The sequence below is a fragment of the Antennarius striatus genome, chromosome 9 (genome assembly GCF_040054535.1).
Source record: "Antennarius striatus isolate MH-2024 chromosome 9, ASM4005453v1, whole genome shotgun sequence".
Taxonomy (NCBI): Eukaryota; Metazoa; Chordata; class Actinopteri; order Lophiiformes; family Antennariidae; genus Antennarius; species Antennarius striatus.
In genome coordinates, this window is record NC_090784.1 from 3,753,208 (window position 1) to 3,770,757 (window position 17,550).

Below are 17,550 nucleotides of genomic sequence, written 5' to 3' on the forward strand. Positions count from 1 at the left end.
ATTAAGATTAAAGATCACTTTGTTCCCCAATTCCCAAGGCTCCCATGGCATGGTAAAGAGATCAAAACTGGAGGGCTTTATAGGGAACATCTTTAACTTTTGCTCTCCTCTCAGCAAGCTTGATTAAATGTAACATTTTGAGATCCCGGAGTTCTGAGAAAAGCATAAATCATTGTCTCGCAGCTGCTGGCGTGCCTGGGGAAAACACATGCTATCCCTCACTCTCTCTCTCTTTTAGTCTTCTCTATGATCATAAAGCCCACCCGAATCGTTGGTCCCTCCTGCTGCAAGCCATGGTGGCGGAAAGTGGGGTGGAAGGGACACCTGCAAGCTGCCGCTCACCATGACATTCAGCATAAACCCGGGCTTCTCACAGATTCTGCAGCCATGTACTCTCTCACACCAGCCCCGTCCGAGGCCCCTCTTAGTCGTTCCCATCCATTACCGGTGACAAGCCCTAGTCCAAGCCAAAGAGGATAGTCAGCCAGCCACTGTCCAGGGATCAAAATGATTAGGTTGTCTCTGGAGTAGCACTGATAATTTACACTCACTGTATCATTGAAGGTCATTCTAAATGACATGGCCAAGGAATGTTGGTCCTAGCGATTCTTAAGGCAGTGCTCCACTCTAATTAAATTCACAAATAATTTATAGATCTAATACTAGTCGAGGAATACAGGCATCATTCCCAGTGTGTGCTAGAGAAGGATGACATTTCCCTGGCTCTCAGCTGGGTCCATGTGGAAGACTAACCTGTGCCCTTCTGATCCAGCCTGCCAACCTAGATTGCTAGCTGCTTTAACTTAAAAGAAACTACCTCATCCAATGAGCTTCACAAGAGTGACACCTCCTATAGCTGCCTCACTTTCTTCAAATTCACTCACTTTGGGTTTTTTCCTATGTAATAATAGCATTGATGCTTTGAATTCATTTTATCATAAGAGAGTGCATGTTCATGTAGACTAGAGGGAGAAAAATGAAAATGAAAAGTGGAAAATATTTGGCAACAATGGTATGCTGCAACTGCCAAAAAATCATATAGTTTTTGTGTCCATCTGGAACAACTGTTCAATTAGGAGAAATAATTTGGTACTCTCAAGCTATGATACAATATGTTAATGGAAACATATGAAATTACTATACAGATCAACAAAAAAAGACAAATCCCAGCTGAGCTGCGTAGTTGTTCTGTGTTCAAACCCGTGCTTTTAATTGTACTTAATTTATTAGAACATTCCAACCTCTCAAGAAGGTGGAGGATTTTAAGTACTTAGGCTCAACAGTCCAGAGCAATGGAGAGTGTGGAAAAGAGGTGAAGAAGCGTGTACAGGTAGGATGGAACGGGTGGAGGAAAGTGTCAGGTGTGATGTGTGATAGAAGAGTTTCAGCTAAAATGAAAGGAAAGGTATACAAAACTGTGGTGAGACCAGCGATGTTGTTTGGCCTAGAGACAGTGTCACTGAAGAAAAGACAGGAGACAGAGCTAGAGGTAGCAGAGATGAAGATGCTGAGGTTCTCTCTGGGAGTGACCAGGAAGGATAGGATCAGGAATGAGTACATCAGAGGGACAGCACATGTTAGAGGTTTTGGAGATAAAGTCAGAGAGGCCAGACTGAGATGGTTTGGACATGTCCAGAGGAGAGATAGTGAATATATTGGTAGAAGGATGCTGAGTTTTGAACTGCCAGACAGGAGGCCTAGAGGAAGACCAAAGAGGAGGTTTATGGATGTAATGAGGGAAGACATGAAGGTAGTTGGTGTGAGAGAAGAGGATTCAAAGGACAGGGCTAGATGGAGGAAATTGATTCGCTGTGGCGACCCCTGAAGGGAAAAGCCGAAAGGAAAAGAAGAAGATTCCAACCTCAACCATGATAAAAGAAAACACATTAATCTGGATTTGCAGAGTGTATAGAAAGTCTCTACCCACCACACTTAGACACCCAAACCAACATTTGTTTTGTTTGACTAGTAAACAATTAAAATAAAACATGTCTTTGGTAATATTTTAAAGGGACTTATCTCCTCGGTGTCCCAGATAGGGGCCAAGACAAAAGAACTCATGTGAGGCGATAAACAAGGTTTGCCATTAGTACAGGATTTAGCTGTCTGTTAGACCAAATATATCATACAAGAACTGATATCAAAGATGCGAGCCTTTCTGAGCTCTAAAAAGGAAAAATGTAATACATGAACGACATTCTTTCTGGGATGAATTAAGATATCCATATGGAAAGTGCTGGCGATTTCCAGAGCCTGTCACATCCTCTAAGACATGAGACAACACAGGGATCACACATACATGACCAGTGAGAAGGCAAGGCATCTCTCAAGCTCTAATCAGCTGCAGTCAATCCCATACACTGAAACCTGCAAGTAAACTATACCTATACGTATGTATGATGGATTTTACCCATTTGTCCTTCAATACTGAGCTTGTAGAATTTGTTAGACAGATACAGTATGACAGGAGAGCTGTACTTTGTGTTGTGCTTGTGTGTTTTCGTCAGGAACACAAGTACAAGAAATAAGAATAAAATAGAAACTCTACACAATAATGGGATTTTTACCCTGTAAGTCGGTCCTATGGGACCAAAAAGTGCAGGCCATTTCGAGTGGTGCTACTCCACCTTTCATCTCTGGCTGAATGAGGTGTTGCATCCATCATTCTATTAACACTGTTCTAACAGGCTGGCAGTCACCCTCTGGACGACAGCAGGGACACGGGACATATGGACAGACCAATAGCTTTGATGTAAACCTAACCACCATACAAAACACAGGCCTAAAATTACACACCAAAAATGCCTGCATGCGCACAAACTAATTTTGAAAGCTCTTCCTGTAGCACCATTACTGACATATACAGTTAACTCTGTTCACTTTTTTCCACTTAACTTTTGAGCACAAAGCTCCATAGAACACACACATACATGCACGCACTTAATAGGAACACCCACACACAGTGAGAGAAATGTTCCAGGCTGGCAAAATTGTTACTGTCAAGCCACGCTTCTGTCTCCAGCTTTGACTATACTGACTATATAGGTATACTGCAGATAAAAGTGACATTTCTGGCAGAAATAATGTGAGAGAGAGTGTGTGTGTGTGTGTGTGTGTGTGTGTGTGTGTGTGTGTGTGTGTGTGTGTGTGTGTGTGTGTGTGTGTGTGTGTGTGTGTGTGTGTGTGCGCTTGTGTGCGTGCGCGTGTGTGACAGAAAAGAGTGACAGTATCAAATATTCATCAAGACTGTGATAAAATTTGAGGTGGAAAAAATTAAAATGCAAAACAGGTTTTAATCAAATTGATTTGTTTGCTTGTACCATCAGTCAAAGAGAAATTAAGATCCTCTCAGACCTCCAAGTAGTAAAGGAATAGAGATTTATGCATGACTATTCTAGATTAGTAACATTAGAAGAAAGCAAAAGATTTAGGAGACAAAAGAGAGAAAAAGAAAGAAAGTAGCTAGAAACAAAAGAACATCAAGCACAGAAAGGGGAGAGAGTATGGAGGATTGAGCAGTGATGAGAAGGAGTGCAGGCCTCCACTGCTCAACATCTGCTGGAGATATACCCAGTGCTTCTGGGAGTCAGCCCCACCACCACCCTTTCACCTTCATCTTCTTTCTCAATCCCCATTGTTTCGCTTCCTTCTGGTTTGTGTTCAGATCAGGTTTTAATATTCCAAAATATGTACTGTCTTTATGAGCTATTGCTTTGCTGAAATAATATGCTCTCTAAATCAAAGTAATAGTCTGAGACTGTGCACTAAATAGAATCTAGAGGTTGACCGATAGTGGATTCTTAAAGGCTGATATCATAATGATAGTTTGCAGCTGGAAAAAGCCGATAGCAGATTCATAGGCTGATTACTGGTTTGCCTGTGTGTGCTTGTGTGTGTGTGTGCGTGCGTGCGTGTGTACATTTTTACAAAATACATATAATGCTTTTTGTCTTCCTAAACTTTAATAGGATTTTTCAGATAAACAATATCAAAAACTAAACCTAATTGTGTGATGCTGGAAAAAAGATGGACTAAAACCTTGTATAAATACAATTATTCTTATATCATTACAACTTTCAGGAAATGTAGTGAAAGGCAGTTCTCACGTTTATCAAGCTGTGAGTCACCTATGAAATGTAAGCTTTTCCCTACCATACATTGTAATTTATACCAATGACTTCCGAGACAATGGGACAGTGATTGACTGGGTGACATTCACGCAGAACAAGAATTCCTGGTTGGGGTTGACTTCCCCGATCCACCGCCAATAAAACGTACTTATCTACTTATTTGACTACACCTTAACATACAGCTGTATCTTTTCCTGAAACCACCTGAGGCCAGCTCTATCGCCATCTCAGCGCTGACATGTTTAAGGCCCCGGGGCCTGATATGATTCAGAGCTTGGTTTGGGGGTTTGTGTGAGTCAAGGCCACACAATGAATCTCTGTAGCTCCGTATTAAAAGTGATGTAAAGCTGCAATTCTGTAGGCAATGTGTAAAATAAATATTACAGGTGTATTGTCTTACAATTTCATCTCAGTCTTTTTTAGTATCTGTTATTTGGGAAGGAACTACAGGGCAACAGCCAAGGGTGTACTTTGACAAACTCGTGTTCTGTGGACTTTGGAAGACATGAAAGACTGTCAAGCACATCAGCATTAAAGGTTTTAATCCTTCCTGGGAGTCCAGCAGGGCTGCTGCATAGAATTAGTTGTCAGTGCAGGGGGGAAAGAAAGGTTAGCAATGCAATACTGACACTGATACCGATGTTCCCCTTTTACAGACGACAGAACCACAGGAGCAGTTTCAGCATAAAACTCACTGGAAACCACGCTGCACATACGTGTGCACACCTGGCTAGAGATGCAGACTTGTAGTTATCACATAAGCTGACTAAATCAAGCACTACAGTGCTTTCAGAACTTGTGATTTGCTTTTTTGGAGAACTACTGAATAAACCACCCCTGTGGACCTACCACCCGCAGGGCAGACCGATGGGGCCGGGTGGCCCCATATGCCATATGGGTGGCAGTGACGACAGGGGGTCACGACGGACCAGACCCGGGCGGCAGAAGTTGACTTTGGGGACGTGGAATGTCACCTCACTGGCGGGGAAGGAGCCGGAACTTGTGTTGGAGGTGGAGCGTTACAAGTTGGATCTGGTGGGGCTTACCTCCACGCATAGCCTCGGTTCTGGATCCAAACTCCTGGATAGGGGTTGGACCTTGTTTTACTCCGGAGTTGCGTCAGGCGTGAGGCGCAGGGCGGGTGTGGGGATACTCACAAGCCCCCGGCTGAGCGCCGCTGTATTGGAGTTTACCCCGGTGGATGAGAGAGTCGCTTCCCTACGCCTTAAGGCTGTGGGGGGGGGGGGACTCGGACTGTTATTTGTGCATATGCACCAAATATCAGTTCAGAGTATTCGGCCTTCTTGGGGTCCCTAAATGGGGTCCTTGAAGGGATCCCTGCAGGGGACTCCGTTGTTCTCCTGGGGGACTTCAATGCACATGTCGACAATGATGGAGACACTTGGAGGGGTGTGATTGGGAGGAATGGCCTCCCTGATCTGTACCAGAGCGGTGTTATGTTGTTGGACTTCTGTGCTAGTCACTGATTGTTCATAACTAACACCATGTTCGAACACAAGGATGCTCATAAGTGTACCTGGTACCAGAGCACCCTGGGTCAGAGGTCAATGATTGATCTTGTGATCGTATCATCTGATCTTCGACCGTGTGTTTTGGACACTGCGGTAAGGGGAGGGGCAGAGCTGTCAACTGATCACCACCTGGTGGTGAGTTGGGTCCCTTGGCGGAGGAAACCTTTGGATAGACCTGGTAAGCCCAAACGAGTAGTGCGGGTGAACTGGGAATGTCTGGAGGAGGACTCTGTCCGTGAGGCCTTCAATTCACACCTCCGAAGGAGCTTCTCGTGCATCCCTGTGGAGGCTGGGGGCATTGAACCTGAATGGTCGATGTTCAAAACTTCCATTGCTGAAGCTGCAGCTGAGAGCTGTGGTCTCAAGTTCTTGGGTGCCTCAAGGGGCGGTAACCCACGAACACCGTGGTGGACCCCGGTGGTCAGGGAAGCCGTCTGACTGAAGAAGGAGGCCATCAGGGGCATGTTGTCCCGGTGGACTCTTGAAGCAGTTGCAGGGTACCGACAGGCCAAAAGGACTGCAGCCTCGGCTGTGATGGAGGCAAAACAGAGGGTGTGGGAGGAGTTAGGAGAGGCCATGGATAAGGACTATCGGACGGCACCAAAGTTGTTCTGGAGGACTGTCCGACACCTCAGGAGGGGGAAACGGGGAACCATCCAAGCTGTATACAGCAAAGATGGGACACTGTCGACTTCAACTGAGGAGGTTGTCGGTGGGTGGAAGGAACATTTTGAGGAACTCCTGAATCCAACTACCCCAACTGACCCATCCTCTGTTGCAGAGGCAGAGCTGGAGGATGATGGGGGATCAGAGTCAATCTCTCGGGGCGAAGTCACCGAGGTAGTTAAACAACTGCACGGTGGCAAAGCCCCGGGTGTTGAGGGGCTGTCGTGGATGACACGCCTCTTTAACATTGCGTGGAAGTCTGGGACAGTGCCGAAAGAGTGGCAGACTGGGGTGCTGGTTCCTCTTTTTAAAAAGGGGGACCAGAGGGTGTGTGCCAACTGCAGGGGCATAACACTCCTCAGCCTCCCTGGGAAAGTTTACTCCAAGGTGCTGGAAAGGAGGGTCCAGCCGATTGCCGAGCATCAGATTGAGGAGGAACAATGTGGGTTCCGTCCTGGTCGTGGAACAACGGACCAGCTTTTTACTCTCACAGGGATCCTAGAGGGGGCTTGGGAGTATGCCAATCCAGTCTACATGTGTTTTGTAGACTTGGAGAAGGCATATGATCGAGTCCCCAGGGATATACTGTGGGAAGTACTGCGGGAGTATGGGGTGAGGGGGCCTCTCCTCAGGGCCATCCAATCCCTGTACGCCCAAAGTGAGAGCTGCGTTCGGGTTCTCGGCAGTAAGTCGAACTTGTTCCGAGTAGCTGTTGGCCTTCGCCAGGGCTGCGCTTTATCACCAATTCTGTTTGTGATTTTCATGGACAGGATATCGAGGCATAGTCGTGGTGAGGAGGCTTTACAGTTTGGTGGCTTGAGGATTGCATCGCTGCTTTTTGCAGATGATGTGGTCCTGTTTGCGTCATCAGCCTGTGACCTGCAGCGCTCACTGGTCCGGTTTGCAGCCGAGTGTGAAGCGGCGGGGATGAGGATTAGCACCTCCAAATCTGAGGCCATGGTCCTCAGCAGGAAACCGGTGGACTGCCTTCTCCAAGTGGGGAATGGGGTCCTTCCACAAGTGAAGGAGTTTAAGTATCTTGGGGTCCTGTTCACAAGTGAGGTAACAATGGAGCGTCAGATTGGACGGAGAATTGGGGCAGCAGGAGCGGTATTGCAGTCGCTCTACCGCACCGTTGTCACAAAGAGGGAGCTAAGCCGAGAGGCAAAGCTCTCCATCTACCGTTCAATCTTCATTCCTACCCTCACCTATGGTCATGAGCGATGGGTCATGACCGAAAGAACGAGTTTGCGGATACAAGCAGCTGAAATAGGCTTTCTCAGGCGGATAGCTGGTGTCTCCCTTAGAGATAAGGTGAGAAACACTGCTGTCCGCGAGGGGCTCAGAGAAGATTCGCTGCTCCTTCGCGTGGAAAGGAGTCAGTTGAGGTGGTTTGGGCATCTGGTGCGGATGCCTCCGGGACGCCTCCCTAGGGAGGTGTTTCTGGCACGTCCAGCCGGGAGGAGACCTCGGGGCAGACCCAGGACCAGGTGGAGGGATTATATCTCAACACTGGCCTGGGAATGCCTTGGGATCCCCCAGTCAGAGCTGGTGGATGTGGCCGGGGAAAGGGAAGTTTGGGGCTCCCTGTTGAAGCTGCTGCCCCCGCGACCTGACTACGGATAAGCGGTGGAAGATGGATGGATGGATGGATGGATGGATACTGAATAAACCCAAACCTGCATGCATATGCTAACACACTCACCTCAACAACGTATATAGAATTCCGTCAAAAACTGTAATCTGGTATCAGTGCATCCAGTCCAGCTGTTAGCTATTAGATTAGTTTAGCCCTGACAGAAACTAACTAGTGTTTACAGAAGTCATGCTGTTTACCCTGCTTCAAGAATACTTGAGTAAATAATGCATGAAATGAAAACTGCCATGCAAGGAAATTTGGATGGAGGGAAAATATGATAGCTTAGGAGAGGATAGCTACCTGAGTTCCGACAATCGTCTCCTTGCTGAGGGATCTGAACTGAAAATGCCAGCAGGTCAGGGGCCAGCAGAGACTCCGGCTTGCGGATCTCATTAAGCCATCGGCTCATGTGGAGTTCTTTGGTGTCAGATGGACCCTGAACCAGAGGAACCAGCTTCTCCTTGACCCCATCTCCAGTGCCTGAGTGAAAAATGTAAAAAGAAAATAAGTACATGACAAAGTTTCACATTCAAGTGAGAAAGAAGAAATTAAAAATTAGTTAGTATTTACATAAATAAATTTAATTTAATTGACTAAAAGTATGTCTTAGTTTCAGAGTTACATAAAAAAAAGTCAATCATTTATTGAGTGTTCATGAGCAGATTAAAGCAGATTCCAGGTCTTCAATCAAAAAAGCGTCATGCTAAACCTGTATGCAAAATCGTTGGAGAACAAACTGTGAATACTATTGTATACTATCCTTACGTATTCAAAATCTAATCTCATCTAATCTCTATTGATAAATATATGTATAGGTGCAGTTATTATTTTCACATCCTTTCTCTCTGCATTCTATACTGACTGCTGCAAAACATTTTATCAGACTGACAAAATCATGTGTGTGGTTTGACCTATGTGAACTCTGTTATGACACTAGCTTCAGTAAAATCCCAGCCATCAAAGACGTGGCCACAGCCCAATGACAGGAGAAAACAGCAACTGAGACACACAGCTGGACAGGAATCAAGATAAAGAATGAGCACCAGAATGAAAAGGAGACAGAGCGCAAACATGCAGGTTAAAGAAAGTAAAAGACGAGACTAGTTGGTCTCACTCATTCCTCCTACACAGGCAGTAAAGTTTTAACAGGGCACAGCTGCACACACCTGGGGTCCTGGCGCAAATTTTTACAGCTCCCATGGTTCCCGAGGCACATTTCACCATCGCACGGCTGCAGAACTTCAGCTCCAGGTTTTGGACTGAACCCTCGAGAGTCGGTGAAGGGCCTGGAGACTTCACACCTAATAAAAAAAAAAGATGAGAAAAAAAGTGAAAATGAACTGAAGCCCAGCAGGTTTAAATGCTGCTGCCGTAGCTCAGTTTAACACTTGTTTGGCCTTTAATTGTTCTTGAGTTCTTTCTTTCCTTCAGTCTCTCTCTCATTTCAGCCTAGCCAGGTGCTCTTGAGGACAGATATCATCGACAGCAGGTAGTGTGTCAGCAGGGATCAGAGTAATGAACTGAGTTTCCAAGGTTAAACTGCTGTTGTGCCTCTGTAATGTGAAATATATCAAAACAAAAACACCTGTGCATAAGCTGTAAAAGTTTGTTCGAACATAGTTGAACAGTCCCCTAAAGCTACAATTTAAATAACAAACTGGACTGACAAACAAGGCGTCATATGTCTGTTTTAGCATGTGACTTCAGTCCCCAGTAAAATTTATGCGTATATTTATCAGCAAGTTCAAGCTGACAGGATCTAAAATCTTACAGGGCCATTTTATATTTTTATTTTCCCTCTGGATTTAAAAGCTCCCTGTAGAAACATGCATAGTGTACTGACGGGAGTTTGGATATCCAGTAGTAAGGTTCCAACATCACAGTCATATTGTTGTAAAAAGGTGCCCAGAAAGGATATTAAAACAGATAAAACCTCTTTTGCTTTTGTGAACTGTTTAAAAAGCTCCCAGTAAATCTACTAAGTTATATGACCAACATTTTCAGTTAAATAACAGTGACTATTACAACAAGGCAGTCAGAGACTTCAATATCCCACGACACCCCTGAATTCAAAATTTTTCCCTGACCTACTTTCATAATGGTCGATAGCAATTAATTCTATATTGAACTATCGAGTATGACATTGACATAGTTTTCCAAAGGTGAAGGTCATCGTCACATTTTTGTGTCTCTGGCTTTCTCAAAATGTTGCTTTTTGTTTTATGATTATTGTCTCATCAGGTTTCAGAGATGTGTACCTAAAAAGGTATAAAAGTGAAAATTTGACCTTGACCTAGTCTTCAAGGTCAAAGTTGTGATCTAGTTTTCATCCTCTTGCCTCCCTGAATATAAGGCCTTTGGTCTCGTCTTTCTATCTTATCCGGTTCCTGAGATATGTGCAAAAAAACGTACAAAGTTTGAAATTTGACCTTATTCTAGTTTTCTCAAGGTCAAGGTCACCATCTCACTTTCATCCCCTCTGCCGCCTGAGTGCTTTTTCTTTCAACTTTCTATCTTCAAAAGTTCTCAAGATATTTGGTGGACGGAAGGACAAAATAACACGCAAACACTGACAATTACAATACATCACCGCTTCGCGGGATGTAAATATGAGTAACAGGCAATATAAATTACATGGATTTCCAAAACAAAATCTAATTCGGTCACACTAGTATCCAGCTTAGTGTCAACTACAACTCACCTCACACAAGCATTACATCACAGAAATCTCAAGTGCTCTTCCCTCTATGATTATTTCTCTTAATGGCAGCCTCGTGTGGAAGAACCTTCTGTCTGCCATCTTTCCAAAATGAAAGAGTTTGCACTGTGGTAAGGATTACACACTTGCCATTAGGATATGTCAATGTTATTTTTATGATGAGAGGCTATTTCAAACACATAACAGGAGGAGGAGGGAGAAAAAGCTGGCTGGCTAAATGATACCGTGGAGTTTAGGGAGTTGTGTGTCAAACCGCCTGTTGAGAGAGGAGAGGAGGATCCATCCATCACAAGCTACATTCTTCCAGTGAGCTGGAACTGTCCTGGGGAATCACATTAAATTCTTACATCACCTGTTCCAATAAGGCTTTACTTCCCAGAGTAATCCCCTCTTACAGTGATTGCACTTAATTTCCTACAAGTAGCACTTTGTGAGTGACTTTACAACTCTGTGTGGCTTTATCTGTCAAGTTAGAGCAAACAGCAGAGACAAAAAAGAAAAGTAACATTTACACAGCAAGACATAGAAAGGGTTTGAATTCAGAGGAAGAAGACTGGATAGGAGGACTTTAATGCACACCACGAAGTAAGAAAGGTCTTTATTATTATGGCACAGACGAGCAGAGAGGCAATGAAAGCACAGCAAGCTATTATTTGGTCACAGCTCCTGAAGCTATTAAGAAAAATCCCTTCAAGACATATAACGCCTGTCATTTCATCTCCATCTTCTTCCTCTCTGACTTTTCTTCTCATTTTTCTCATTACACAACTTTTTCACCTGCTTTCTGGCTCAATTCTCGCTGCCTCGTTTATTGCGTTCCCCACTTGTCACATTTAAATCCAAAAAGCTGTACGCTATGAACACAGTTAACTTTGGGAGACTGCTTTACACCAAACTTAGCAGATTTCTGTTTGCAGTACTTTATCACAATAATCTTAGTTAAATGGTAGTTTTAATGCAAAACAGCAGGCAATGTTGATACAGGCTGGATTCATGTACAGACACACACACAGCACATTTAACCAAGGGAATTACTGGCAATTGCTAAAATCCCTAACCACTGACTTCCCTCCTCTCCCTCTTCCAGACAAATTACCCAGCAACCTCTTCACCTGCTGTCTGAGAGGCCCTCTATCAGCCCATATGGAAGATGGGAACGTTAATAACCCTCCCTCTGTCTCCCTTCCTGCTACTTAATACTTCTGTAGGTCATACAGAAGTTTTCCGTGTGTTTGTGGCTTTGGTTACCCGCTTCTCTATCAACGTCCTCTATCTGTGTTAAATATGAAGTGTGGAACTGGGGTATGAAAATTATTTCATCCTGTAATCCAAGAAAGCATTAGATCTGCTATGTTGAAGGTATGTTGAACTAATATACAGTGCGCAGCAATAATGAGTACACCCTCTTTGAAAATCAACATTTCATACAATATGACAAGGAACACAAAAATGTATTTCCAAAATGTTCACAGACTAAGTTAAACACAGGATCTGTTGAGCTTTTGAACTTGAAATTAAGGTTAATAATAAAACTAAAGTTGTTTTTTTTCCGTTTTAGTAAAATTAGTGTGCTGCACAAGGTCTCTGAGTAAAGCAATCTTTCAGGCTTCCAATGTGGACCTGAACAATCAATTAACTACAGGTGAGTCTAGCTACTCGATACTCTAGATATTAGAATGTGTTCATTAGGCAGTTGGCTACAAAAGGCTGTTACCTAAAGCAAACCACCCTTTCCCATTTCCTGCTGTCAGCAATGGCACCACATGGCAAGGAAATGTATCTGGATCTGAGAAAGTGGATTATTGCTTTACACAAGAGAGGTGAGGGCTACAAGAAGATCAGTAAAGCCTTACTTATTGGTAAGAACACGGCCCAAAAGTGATCCAAAGTTCAAGAGAGCTGGAACCGCAACCAAAGTACAGAGACATACAGGCCGGCTAAGAAAATTTACACCCAGGCAGGAGCGTCTTGTGATGAGAAAAGTTGAGGACAATCGGCATGCAAGTGCACAACAGTTGGCTAAGGAGGTAGAGGCGGAAATTGGAGTGACTGTATCACGTGACACAATACGCCATACAGTGCAGCGGGAATGGCATGCATGGGTGTCGTACCCGAAGGAAGCCTCTCCTAAAGCCAAGTCACAAAAAAGCCCACCTAGAGTTTGCCAGGGCCCATGCTGAAAAGGAAGAAGGCTACTGGGACTCTATACTCTGGAGTGATGAGACCAAAATCAATCTTTTTGGAACTGATGGCTTCAAAACGGCCTGGCGTCGCAAGGGTGAGGAGTGCAAGGAAAAGTGCATGGTGCCCACTGTGAAACATGGAGGGGTAGTGTTCTTATGTGGGGTTGCATGAGTGCTGCGGGTGTTGCAGAACTCTTTTTCATTGATGGCATCATGAATTCTCAAATGCACTGCTCTATACTGAAGGCTAAGATGATTCCATCACATCAAAACTCACATCTAAGGCCACTGCTGACTTTCTGAAGAAGACCAGGGTAAGAGTGATTCCATGGCCAAGTATGTCACCTGATCTGAACCCTGTAGAGCATCTGTGGGGAATACTAAAGAGGCAGGTTGAACATCACTCTCCATCCAACATCCAGGCTCTAAAAGAGGTCATCCTTGAAGAATGGAGAAAGATTGATGTGGCCAAATGTTGTCAACTTGTGCGCTCTATGCCAAGAAGACTTGGGCCTGTCATTGCAAGTAATGGAGGCCATACAAAGTCCTAAATGTATTGGATTTAGTTGTGTTTGTTGTGGGGTGTACTCATTTCTGCACCACACTAATTTTACTAAAATGGAAAAAAAACAACTTAAATTATATTATTAACCTTAGTTTTAAGTTTAAAAGCTCAACAGATCCTGTGTTTAACCTAGTCTGTGAACATTTTGGAAATACATTTTTGTGTTCCTTGTCATATTGTATGAAATGTTACTTTTCAAAGAGGGTGTACTCATTATTGCTATGCACTGTACATCGATATAATTTTTAGGAAACTGGTATTACTTGTCATAGGTTTTATTATTACTGGTCATGAAGATAATGGAAGTTTTGACTCTTTCCCATCCTTGTGTTACCAAGTGTGTTTAGAGAAAATAAAGTCATGACAGATTTTCATGGTGTACTCAAACACAATGCCATTTTGCATTGCTTCAGAAATGTAATCAAATCAAATGTCTCAAGATTTTAGATGAAATTAGAAGTTGTCAGGTCTTGTTTAACCAAAGACGGTTTCATTTCAAAGATGAAATCAGGGAACAGAGGTTGCTATAGCGACCATTATTAGAGAAGCACATGGCCACCAATAAAAAACAGGTTGTTATTTGATGACATTCAGAGAAAGATGAAGAATGACAAAGGAATTGCACATAACATGGCTTTTTTTCCTTGGAACAACAGTCTACATATACAGTATTTTCTGTGCAGAGTTTGATTATAAATTTGGCTCTACTGTTGAGACTATGTGAACCTGAAAACACATGATATCCTGATAATAAAAGAACAGTTTATGATAGAGAATGGATGTCAAACCAGTCACCTTACTGAGGTAATAGTTATTGCACCAGTAAGGTGCGGGCCTCCACGGACACTGACTATTACTTTAAGTGCTTCATTATTTCTGGAAAATCTGGAGACGTTGAGAGAGCAAGTCAGTCTGGATCATGACGAGGGTCATATCCTCTATGCGTTAGAAGTATCACTAAACCATACCCCCCTTTACCCAAATAGATGTCCAAATGGGCACCATGCACCTGCTGGGGTGGTGTGGGGGGTGGGGGTGGGGGGGGGGGTGTCTGGACAATGATTTGTACAGCTGTTAGACTATAAAAAAGTGGGTATACAGGAAGAGGAAAAGCACAGTGGTTGGTAGTTTATTGACAGTGGTATTCACTTTGGTTTATGTTTGCTAGATGCATTTTTGTGTCTTATATATGTGTGAGATGTGTGTTTCATGTGTGAGTAAGTGTTGTGCGTGTCTGTGCGTGTGCGTGTGCGTGTGTGTGTGTGTGTGTGTGTGTGTGTGTGTGTGTGTGTGTGTGTGTGTGTGTGCGTGTGCGTGTGCATGTGGTGCTGTTACTCTTCTATCATGGGCAGGTGCAAGAAGTACATAAACACACAGCTAAAGGCCAGAGGCTACGGCACTCCATCAAACACTGTTAGGGCAACTATGGGCAGCTGGTGCAAAGTCCTGAGAGAGCGTGGAAAATTCAGAGGGAAGGAAAGATGGAGAGCCAATAAAGAAATACTGAAGTAAGAAAAAGAAATGACAAAAGGAGAAAGCACGCATCAATGGAGGGGTAGTGTGGGATGTGGACGCTGATTTTTTCTTCTGCATACCTCAATAGTTCAACATGCACATGTCTGTGGGTGGATGTGTGTGCACAGGACATCTGCAAACTTAAAAGCCATGTTTTACACATTCCAACATGTCCTGCTCTCACTGCTTTGAGGAATGGTATGGGAAAGTTGTATGCCTATCATGTTAGAGCAGCTGAAACTACATTTGAAATAGAGGAGCGCTGTGCTTAGTCTAGACTAAGATAATACTACAATATTAATTCAGAAAGAAAATGCAATTCCTTTATGATACTTGAATTGAATTAGCTGGGACATTGATATGGGAAAAGTTAAATGTTACAACAAATTATTGAGTTTACAGAGGAGTTGAATTAGAACGTTCTTAGTGTGAGGCCTAAGAACAATCCATATCTGATATATGGTTGAATGTCATGAAGACATTCAATTAATATTTGAATAATTTTTCACTTACACCATTGTGGTTGGAAGCTACATTAAAATTCCTGCATTTTTACTTACTGTTTTCGGAAAAAATAATAATAATCTGCACCACCACAGCTACCCTTCTTAAGTTATATACCGGTACATGTATAGCTTTTGTTAGGATTTCCTCGATGGCTGTTATTGTACTCTAAACTTTTAAATTATGTTAAAACTCTTTACTACAAAATGCGTGGAAATGGAAAAGAATGATTTAAACGTTTGCTTCAAAATGACAATCTGCCTGTTAGGTTTAGAGCATGGCAACAAGTGGCATGCATTGGTTGGTTGGTTGGTTGGCTGGTTGGTTGAAGATTTGTTTCTCCCTTCTCAGAAACACCTTAAGGTCATGATTCAAGCGTTTCAACAATGAGCGGAAAAAAATCTGCATATGATTTATTGCCATAAAGGACAAGAAAAAGACAGACTTAGACCTTCAGAACTAAAACGTCCAAGTCTGGCAATCGGCCAACAGCAGCTAGAGGCCTGACAGAAAAAGAGGTAGACATAGACAAGTTGGGTGGACTGAAAGCAGCCAGCTGAGCCATTAAGTGCTGATGCAGAAACAATAACTGTCTCTTCTAAGTCAGAAAGGGCTGAAGTCGAACCAGTAAGTAGGAGCAGGAGGTCTGCTGGCACCAAGCCCAGTACTGACATGCAGCAAAAATACAGACACATGCTGAGAGAATGGGACAAGAAAACAGAAAAGGTACACCAGTAGCAGTTTGTTCTGCAGTTGAAGCAGAAGATGAAGCAGCTTTGGTAGTAGGCAAATACTTGTCTGATATGGAGACCCTTACTTTCAAAGAAATTTCATATTCCTGGAGAAGGTATTTCTTAGGAGAGTGGAAACATTAATTAGTCTTGAAAGTAACTTTAGAGTGTATCAAATATTTAAAATCAATCCCTCGACACCTGTGTGTCATGAATGGATTTAGTACTTTTTACCTAAAAATGGCCAAACATATTTACCTGTCACATAGCAAAAGCATTTTGCTTTTAAGATGGAGCACAAATATTCTATTCTAGTGCAACTCAGATTCCAAAAAAGCTTGAACATGGTGTCAAACACAGTTTAAAAAATGTGACAATTTGCTAACTTGGATGGACATACCCTCAAAGGAATACAAGTATGAATGCATGTACACAAATCAAATTCAAACAAGCTGATTCAGGGACAACAAGTGGAAGTATGGTCAAAAATTCAAAAACAATGCTTTGGATCATTCCACAGGTAATCATTTGACAACAGTTAATAGGACCATCATGCTCTCTAAAGATGGCATTTTCTGTGACATTAAATAAAAAACCTTAAAAGGCTCAGTTGTTCAGAGGCAAGAAGGGGACAAGATTAAAACACCCTGACAATGGAGTTGAATGTGGACAGACAGAAGACAGTGATATAAGTAAAACAAACGTCTGCATACACAGAAACACTTTTACCTGTGAGGCAGGCCAGACAAGCTGTTTCCAGAACATGAGTAGATGGTTCAGTGATGGTGTATGTGAGTGGCACCCCCTGCATATAAGGGTCATGGTATAAAGACAGTGATAGGCTGTAAGTGCTGATGGTAGCAGAGGCTGGGGGTATAATTTCCATGATTGCATCCCCTCCAGGTGCCTGCCTTTCCGTCTTTCCTCTAAAGCAGTGACACATGTTCCCTGAACACTAAAAAATTTGGTTCTCTCTGCCACCGAATTACTGCAATTAAGGAGTCTTCAGGCGGAAGCAATTTGGACAACTCTAATGGATCTAGGTGGTGAGGGTTAAAAGATGGTAACAGTGGTAGGTGTGCAACACAAAACTGTGAGTTACAGGTTTATTTTTAAAAAATGAAAAATGGAGAGTTTAAAAAAAGAATTAAAAAGTGATAGAGAAGCATGTGTTATGTGTTATGTGTTGGGACATAAAGGAATGCCACACGGAAGTTTATAAGGAGCCTATTAGCTGGTGGTGAGATAGGCCATTAAAACACAGTTCTGGATGAGAGGGCCTGCCTCTCAATCTCCCATATCCTTCGTCTAATGCTGCCCTGTCCAATTTTGTTAGCAAATGAAACAAGGGCCTCCTGGCTTTGAA

At 43.2% G+C, this 17,550-nt stretch overlaps 1 protein-coding gene across 3 annotated transcripts in view; it reads right to left on the reverse strand.

Annotated features, from left to right (window-relative positions):
• LOC137600882 (intermembrane lipid transfer protein VPS13B-like) overlaps positions 1 to 17,550 on the reverse strand; it is a 359,901-nt gene that overhangs the window by 260,715 nt on the left and 81,636 nt on the right. For all 3 annotated transcript variants that reach the window (XM_068322736.1, XM_068322735.1, XM_068322737.1), the window contains exons 18-19: positions 9,134 to 9,268; positions 8,268 to 8,447 (exon numbers count right to left, since the gene is read on the reverse strand). In XM_068322736.1, coding sequence (XP_068178837.1) covers positions 8,268 to 8,447; positions 9,134 to 9,268 — 315 coding nt within the window. The remainder of the gene's footprint in view (positions 1 to 8,267; positions 8,448 to 9,133; positions 9,269 to 17,550) is intronic.